The following is a 9,078-nucleotide window of genomic DNA, read 5'->3' on the forward strand; positions in this document are numbered from 1 at the left end:
TCCAGGACCAGGCTGTGATAAACTTCTGTGGTTAAAAACCTCAGTTTGACTTTGTGATACAGTGCGAGCTGGCTAGTGCTTCTTTGTGAGTGCTCTCTTAGGAAGCTACAGAACTCCCAGTCTGGTAAACCCCGGAAAGGGCAAATCCCCTTACAGTACGAGAGATGGTCAAGAGAGGGCACCTATGGGGAGTGTGGCCTGTGGAAGGTCTCTGGACCTGAGCTGGTGGCAACGTAAGAATAAAGGAAGAGGCAAGGAAGATGGAACCCCAGAATCAGAACCCCATGGAGCCTGTGAGCCCCCAAAGGCAGATTTCAGCCAAGCTGCAGGGATTCCAGTGCTAACCAACTCTTCTGCCTTTGAGGCCTTGAGCCTGCCTTGGAGTCACCTCTGTGTATCCCCCACTCTTCCCATCCAGGGGACTCCCTGCCATCCAGCCTGCAGCAGCGGAATCCAGAACTCAGCCTTCAAGGCCTCAGGGTCTTTTTACCAGGACCGGTCCGAGCTGCCCTCAATAACAAGGACCTCATTCCTCCCTTCTCTGCACGGAGCCTTTCATCACAGTGGGTGAACATCTTTAATAAGCTGCAGAGGCCGTGTGTGATGTCTGTGGCTGGGAGACTCCAGAACCAGAAGTCCAGAGGCCCTGGAGGTGGACATCAAGGCAGGGCCCGAGGGGGTGCTAGTACTTGAGCAGCCAACGTGGCTTGTATGGGCTCAGTGATGTGAAGTAAGACCACCACCATGGCTTGCTCCCACTAGCCGGCTGCCTACGAGCCCTGGGGGGCTCGAAATCCAGCTGTGTGTTCTCTCCCTGTGGATCTTGGGACCGGGGTAAAGCTCTTGCAGGTCCCGGAAGGAAGTTCTTAGGTCCTGTCCCCAGAGGCTGGAGGATGAAGTCCACACGGCCGGCCCTCCTCATGCGCAAGGGTATGGTGACTCTCTTCATCACCTTGGAGTAGCCAGGGGCCTGAGCAATGACGATATGGGAACCCGGGGGGAGGAGTCTCCAATAGTCACCATCAGGGGCTTCAAAGAGAATAGAAACGACCCTCAGAAGGCTTCTTCACACAGTAGGATGGGTGTTTGCCTCCACCTAGAATGTCTTCTTCTGTCAGACCCCTATTCATCCCTCAAAGCCCTACTTAGGTGCTTCCTCCTCCTGGCAGGATTCACCCTGTCCCCAGCAGCTTAATCAGTAAGTCTACCTTCCACTGGGCAGTGATGCTGCCAGGTCCCGGGTTATAGGTATCTGTTCTTTTATTGTTTTTTTTTTTTTTTAAATGTGCATGAATCTTCTGCCTGCACGTATGTATTTGCACCACATGCAGGCATAGTGCCCACAGAGGTCAGAAGAGGACATCGAATCCTCTGGAACTGGAGTTACGGGTGACTATGAACCACCATGAATGCTGGGAACTGAACCTGGGTCCTCAGCAAGAGCCACAGACGGTCTTCCTGAGCCACCTCTCCAGCACCAGGGACTATGACTTTTAACCAGCTGGGAAAGGCCTGAGGACAGCCAGAGCCGGTATGAGACAAAACCAACTTTTCAGAGTGCGGTGGGTTCCATGTGGAGTGTCCCCCGTGTGCTTGTGTGTGTCCCTGGTTAGTGGTGGCATTTTGGGAAGTTGTGGAACCTTTAGGAGGTACAGCCTATTGCCATGTCTTCTCTGGCAAAATAAACCCTCTCTTCCTGAGGTTGCTCCTTGCCAGGCACTTCGTCGCAGCCACAAGCTACATAACTAAGTTCCCTACACACAGTGTCGCAGGGTGAACCTTGGGGCCCATATGAATAGGATCCTGGAGGGAGGTGGCTTCAGGCTACCACCACTTCCCAGGCAAACACAGCAGGAGACACAGCGCAGGGCAGACATGGTCCCCACATGCTGCCACCCTCCCTAACCAAGCTGGCTGAGAATGGATGGAACACCTGGTGAAATGGGAACCCTGTGCCGGCCTCACCCACAGATGGGTGAAGGCTGTTGCTCACCTGTGGTGACATCGTGGCGGATACCTTTCACCAGAATTCGAGCGTTTTTGACTGGCTTTCCATATTTGTCCGTCACCACACCCTTGATGCCCCGGTGCACCTGGAGGCACCAGAGAGAAGGTACAGAGGTGACACCTGCCTCCAATGGTCACTTTCACTAGTGCCCCGCCCCCAGGTTCCTCTGAGTTGGGGTTCTGCTTGTGTAATTGAGTAAGTCACTCTCTGGGCCTTATTTCCTATTTGGGGTATCTCTGGCAACCTGTTCTAGAACATTCTGTGTTTTTTGACTGACACTGCAGCTTTGCCTAGGGGTCCTGTTCACTTTCCTTCCTGACCTCAGACATTGAGGACAACCTTCACTGTCTACCCTTAGGTGCTTCTGAGCTCCAATACCTTCCTAGCCTCCACAGGCATTCATGGTTCCCTCTAAGTGGAAGTTCTAGAAGGAAGCCTGGTGAAGACACAGTCAGGGGCCTTGGACCCGAACCCATACTGACTCTTGCATGTATGTGTCTATGCGCCAGACACCCTGCCCATATCTTCAGAGTAAAACCCAGGAGTGGGTCTGGACCCACTCAGGCCTACTGTGAACTAGCCTTGTGGCTTCCCGGCCATACCCTGAGCCTTCTGCACACGAAGGCTCTTGCCTCAGGCTCTCCTGACCCCAGCAAACCATTTACTTCTTCACACTCAGCTTCCTCAGCTACAGAGTGGGTGGGTCTAAGTGGAGCCAAAGCTGCCAGCAGCACCTAGGGCTCACAGTATCCCTGAGATCAGCAAAGGCAGGAGCTTAACGACCCCTACAGTCCCCTCTGCTCAAAGCCAGAGGCTCTCAAAGCTGCCACCCTCTCTCCTGACCCTCAGTAGCATCAAGGGAGAGATAACAATCAAGTCACTTCTCTCCTACATTTTAGTGAAAAACAGGGTTGAATGTTTGGGAAAGAGGGTCATGTAGAATGTGGGGCAAGCACAGGACAGGAGCTCAAATCTCCCGACATGGAAAAATTGACCTGGATGGGTGACCACCACCTGGATGCTTCTGGGCATGGGTTGCTGTTCTGTGGAGCTGAACCCAGAAACACTATCCTGTGGAGCAACAGGAGGGATTTCAAATACAAGGCTTCCCCCACCGGGAGGTGTTGGGGGAACTGATGATGATGGTACAGACTGCCTCCATGTCCCCCAGCTCCTCCTCATCCACAGAACGGCGGTGAATCCTATGTGTGGTTAGCTCAGCTGACCGGGCTAAAGCTGGCCCTTGAGTCAGTGGTCACTGCTCACCTCCGGCTCCCACACATGTGTACCTAGACCTCTGCCCTTCACCTTCACCCTCTTAGAATGTTCTGGCCATCCGCCCCCACTGGCTTCTCCCACTTCCAGACAGGCTCACTCCTCCTCTCCAGGATGTCATTCCTGTTGACCCCGTGGCCCAGCTTCTCTCTCCCTGCTGGGCCTTACTGACGTGGTTCTTGTTCCTCAAAGGAACAGGGCCTGTCCAGGGGAGCTATTCCCCAATCTGGACTTCAACTGGGGTCCTCTCCTGCCACCCCGGGGCCGGAGCTGTGTGGCAGGAAGCAGAACTGGTTCTGTATCTCACCCCCACCCCTGGGCCTGCTTAGGATCACTGTGAAAATGGCCTCAATTGGCCATGACAGACCTGATCTTTATCAGGACCCGCGCCTGCTTTCCTGGGGGTCATCCGTCTCGGAGTAGGCCAAGTGCTGGCCGACTGGCCTCCACTTTGCTCGCCATTAAATCTTCATACACTGATACTTCATGTACAATATCCACAGAGCGATCCCAGCCCCATCAAAGGCTCCTTCTAACTCACTTTCCCCAGACAACTACAGAATGGCCTGTGTACCAAGCTGTGCCCAAAGTCCTGTCTCTGGAGGAGACACACCCTGGCTGACAGACAAGCCAGCTACCACACAAGAGACACCTGGCCACACGGCCACATTGTGTGCTACCTGGGACTGTGTTCCTCACATGGCTGCTGCTCTAGCGAGGCTCAACCTGCTCTTACCCAGCGGAAGGCTCCTGATCTCTCTAGAAAGGTCAGGGCTCGAGGACAGAGCCTTGGGGACACAAAGTCTAGACCTAAACTCCAGGCAGCTGCCAGGCCATACTGAGCGGTCACTCCTTTTCTGTTTCCTCCTCTGTCATAGTCATTGCCACAGCCCCATCACCTACCGCTTAGGGGTGGGACCAATTGTGAAGCACTGTGCACTTTCATAACCACCCTGCACGCGAACGGGCTTGATTTCCTCAGCAGGTGTTATCTCCCCACAACCGGCCAAGCCTCATCATAGTTTTCTAGCACTCACGTGAGCTGTGCTAGGTGAATGACTGGGCTCTGGAGCCCATTTGCCCTGACTCAGCAGACCCTATAGTGAGGATCCAGTGGGGGCTTCTGAGGGTGTATCTCCAGCCATCCCTACCACTGCCTGATCACTCGTGTCCAGATGAATACAGATAGGCAGTTACTCTCAGGCAGCCTACCCTTCAGTCTCGGGCCTAGATACGTGAATAGGCTATATCCAGAGCCACCATTTCTGAGACCCTCCCACACACAATGCCCCCTTCGCTCCTACAGCCACACCTCACTCCAGTCACAGGGAGGGACCCTGTAGGTCTCGAGTGCCTCACTGAGTCCCCTTCTGCACCCCCTCTCCTCAGAGAGTCCCCTCTTCCTGCCTGGTTTCTCTTCTCTCAAGACTCAACTTGATTCACCTGCTGCCTCCTGGTAATCCCCACGGCTTGGAGGTTGGCCAGCCACCCTGCCCTCCCTCCCTACCCCCCCCCCCCCCCCCCCCCCCCCCCCCCCCGGTGCTAGCCGCTAAACTCTCTTTGGCAACCGTGCTTTGTCAGGTATGAGATACTTACCCAAAGGGCATCTACCTGGCATTCCCCCCCCCCGCCCCCTCAGGGTGTGTAGGAGAAGTGTCGGGAAGCACCCCCTCCCCTGCCCGTTCTGAATGGATGGTCAGAGAAGTCATGAACAGACACTTCCACAGAACCCCAGACAGAGCCTGAGACAAGGGAGACTAAGGGTGGAGTTGGACCCCACTCCCACCATGGGAATCTTCCAGTGGGTGGGGCTCACCATCTCCAGGAAGTTCAATAGCGGCTCCTTGTTATGTTGCCACAAGCCATAGAGCGCCTCCTCTGGTGGGAACTTGACACAGCCCAGCTCCACTGTGATCTCAAAGCAGTTGGTGTGTAGGTAGTTGAAGTCAGACATACCTGTGAGATGGGCAGCTGGATGTCAAGGGCAGAGACCCTGGGGCAGGCACAAGACCCCAGGTCCAGCATTGCTTTGCACATAGGGATGACTTAACCCTGCCACTCTATTCCCACACTCATCCCTGAGGACTGGAGTAAGAGGCCTTGGCAAGGCCACAGACGCAAACTTGGATTCCAGACAGGTTGGTAGCAGAGTACATGGGATTAGAATCTTGTTCTCCCAGAGAGGCCAGTCAGGGTACCACATGAGCCTCTGTGTCCCAGCTATCGGGCCTGCAGCCCCAGGAAGTCTGACAATGACCACAGCATCCAGTTGTTTGCCCAGAGTTCCACCAGCAACCCAAGGAAAGCTGATCATTTCCGATTCCCAGGAGATTGAGCAGGAGGGCTACAATGTCTTCTCCTTGCCCTCTGCTCTAAGGACTCTTGAGTTTCTCAGCCCTGCTGTTGCAGCTATCACTGCCCACAGGCCTCATGGCTGCCACTGTCCACCTCTGGGCGCATCTGCCCCATGGCCCTGCCAGCTGCAGGAAGGAAGCCTGCTGGCCTCTCCAGCCTGGCTCTTATAGGACATCTGCAAGCCTCAATAGTAGTACCTTGTCTGGCATCTGGGGAACCAATGTACCTGAAGCCTTGGAGCAAGAGAAGCTGTCATGCCCCAAAAGGTGTCATATGTCAGTCACTGGCAGCATGGAAGGGGCAGATAATAGCTTTGGAACACATGAGAAGGGTAGCTTTCTGCCACCTGGGTAGGATTGGTGGGAGACAGAGTTGCAAGGTGAGCCCCAGCCCTGCTAACAAAGACCTCGTGAGTCTGTCTCTTTCCTTCATCTGCAGAATGGTCCATGTGGGAAGTGTGCTGGGTACAGTAGGAATCAGGTAAAGGGTGGTTGTAAAGGATGCGTGTGGGCCCTTCAGTGGATGCCCCGGGATATGCATAGCATTTGTGCCTTCACAGTGCAGCTGTGATGCCTTCCCTCAGGACACAGCAGCCGGTGAGGACTCAGATACCCAGTGAACGCTGAGCTTGGGAAAGCCCAGAAGCCTTAGCGTGCAAGAGTCCCATGATCTTACACAGTAAATAATCCCAACCACCAGGACCTGTTACACAGAAACAAAACTCCTTCATTGTCCCTGAAATGTCAAGCTCTTCTGGGGGCTCTGCCACTGTGTGTACCAGCCCTATTCAATCCTTACCAAGCAGCAAGGGCTTGGTGATGAGTGGAATCGCCACACGGGTGATTATAAAATAAACTTCACAGTAGCTGCCAGTCCCGGGACCAGCTCCTCCCAGTCCCGCCTCTCCTGGAAGGTGGTGAAAACTCAAGCCAGACCCTGGCTCTGAGAAAGAAGGCCCCACCCACCCATGCAGGCGCACCTCCAGTGAAGCTGTACCAGTCCGCCCCGTTGATGATGCTCCCCTGCTTCAGAAAGTTGCCCCCACACCTGTTCTCCGACCTGTCCATCATCATGGGGTGGACATCCGCGTAGGCTCTGGCCAGCAGCTTGAACATCTGGAGATGGAGATTGAGAAGGAAGGTGACAGCTCTGACGCCCTCCACCATCTACCTAAACACCCCTGGACTGTCTGACCCCTCCCACTCTCCTTCCCCATCCTTGCCTTGGGGCCGCCAACCTATGTTCCTCTCCTCTATTGTCCAGTGGGTGGAGGCCTGGAAGGAGGCTGTAGCCATTATCCCCTAAATCCTGGACCCAGGAGCCTCAGGTCGGGCTTACAATAAGGGTGTGGTGCAGTGGAGTGGCCTGTCTGCAGGCTATGTGGGTAGGTGGGTCACAGACATGAGGACTGTACATGAAACAAGGCAGCTAGAACCTGGCCTGGTGGCACAGGCCTTGAATCCCAGCAATCAGGAGACAGAGGCAGGCAGATCTCTGAGTTCCAGGGCAGCCTGGTCTACAGAGCAATTCAGGGCAGCTAGGGCTGCATAGAGAAGCTGTGTTTGGAAAAACAAAAAAGAAAGAAAGAAACAAGGCAGCCCCATGCTGGGCAGGGGCAGCCACAGAGACCCACGAATGCAGGTCACTGGGCACAGCAACCTGCCCTCTCAAGAGCTGCCTGGCGAGTGCCATGGTGAGCTGCAGCTGTGCCAACTCCTAGGCCTGTGGCAAGTGGGAAGGGCTGAGGGCATGATCACGGCTCCCAGGGATGGCTCTCCCTGGTAGGATGGAATGCTGGCAAAGGTGTACCTAGGGACACCCAGCTGGCTCCTTTCCTCCCGCTCCCCCCACCTCTCCTGAGACTGCGGTTTCCACAGAGCCTGCTGCCGGCTGCAGGCTGCATAGTTATTGATTGAGGATTGATGGCTGGGGAGCAGACTCATTTCTTCTGACTCTAGTGGGACCCATTGAGGTGAACCTCCCCACGATGGACATCCCCAGACGCTGAGGCTGGGAGGCTGGCCTGATATGGAGGGGCTCCTGCTGCTCAGAGCACAGCTGCCTACCCAGGGGATACACTTGCTCTATGAAGGCACAAGATCTGAGACCCCACACTGAATGAGTATGCAAATGCATGCGAGAGAGAATGTCAATGAGTGAGTGAATGGATGAATGAGTGGAGTGAGTGAGTGAAGGAGTGAGTGACTGAATGAGTGAATGACTGACTGAATGAGTGAGTGACTGAATGAGTGAATGACTGACTGAATGAGTGAGTGAGCGAGTGACTGAATGAGCTGATGGGCAGAAGCGGGGCCCAGAAGCCAGAGGACCCAGGTTGCTGACGCGGGCCTTGCCGCCCTCCAGCACGAGCTCACGGAGCGCACGGAGCACTCTGGCTGCACCGAGGTCTCTGAGCCTGTGCCTGAAGCATCCTTCCACACGTGGGTATGCCCACCTCACCGCTGCTCTAGTGCTCCACCAGGAGAAACCCCAACCTCAGGGAAGCCTCTCTAAGTCTAGGCCAGGCTGGGGCTCCTCCCCACACCCGTGTGAACATGCACACGTGCTCCCGGTGGCAATGCAGACACAAACATGAATGCACCTGTGTTCACACATGTCTACAGACACTACGCCCACCTCTGGGACCCTTCACGGAGGCTGGGCTGCCCTGTCCTTGCTTGCTTGTTATAGTTGTTTGGTTTGGGTTTTTGTGTGTGTTTTGGTTTTGGTTTTTGTTTGTTTTGTTTTTTGTTTGTTTGTTTGCTTTGCTTCCTCCATAGACAGAGGACCCTCTGAGGAGGAGGGCGCAGTCTCCTCTGCCACTGTGGCCCAGGAACAGGGAAGGACAAGGTAAGACCAATTTGATGTCCAAATGTCCAACAGGGATAGGGGCAGCTGTTCCCTGGCCAGGTGGCTCAGAGATGAGGGAGCCTGGTGTCTGGCCCTCATCTGTCCTGCATGGTCCCTATCTGTAGATCCCTTCCCCTAAGTTTGCCATGGAAACTGCCCTGGAGGGTGGCCAGGCTCCCTGCACCCCTCTTCCCCTCCAGGAGGCCTGACTAGAGACCAAGCTCAGACTTACACAGGCCCTGCCTGAGGCAGGAGCCTGCAGCCTCCAGTGGCACAGGAGGGGATGGAGGGCTGGCCCCGGACCTGGGGACACCAGGAACAGACTCTTCTCATCCACACAAAGCAGGGGTTAGCTACCTGTCTCCTTCCAAGCACAGGGCTGGGTAGCGTAGCAAAGTGGCTTTAAGGGGGAGAGTGCCCAGAAGGGTCCCAAAGTCACTTAGTCTCACCCACAGTGAGGAAAACAGGCCTAAGGAATCAGGGTCTTTACCCAAGGACCCCTGTGAGCAACAGCAGGGGGAGCCCCACCCCTAACCTCTGCACTCAGTTTAGAGCCCACTGGGCACCATGCATGTGGTTGCACTGTCCCC

The 9,078-nt window shown here is 55.2% G+C and overlaps 1 protein-coding gene across 1 annotated transcript in view; it reads right to left on the reverse strand.

The window, feature by feature from the left end:
* Positions 1-558: 558 nt before the first annotated feature.
* Positions 559-9,078, reverse strand: part of Cpz (carboxypeptidase Z) — a gene marked incomplete at its 5' end in the record, with an annotated part of 21,656 nt that continues 13,136 nt past the window's right edge. Inside the window, 4 exons of the mRNA XM_036200323.1 lie at positions 559-1,029; positions 1,994-2,093; positions 5,100-5,239; positions 6,618-6,753. Coding sequence (XP_036056216.1) covers positions 683-1,029; positions 1,994-2,093; positions 5,100-5,239; positions 6,618-6,753 — 723 coding nt within the window. The remainder of the gene's footprint in view (positions 1,030-1,993; positions 2,094-5,099; positions 5,240-6,617; positions 6,754-9,078) is intronic.

Source organism: Onychomys torridus, chromosome 10 (genome assembly GCF_903995425.1).
Source record: "Onychomys torridus chromosome 10, mOncTor1.1, whole genome shotgun sequence".
In the NCBI taxonomy this organism is placed as follows: Eukaryota; Metazoa; Chordata; class Mammalia; order Rodentia; family Cricetidae; genus Onychomys; species Onychomys torridus.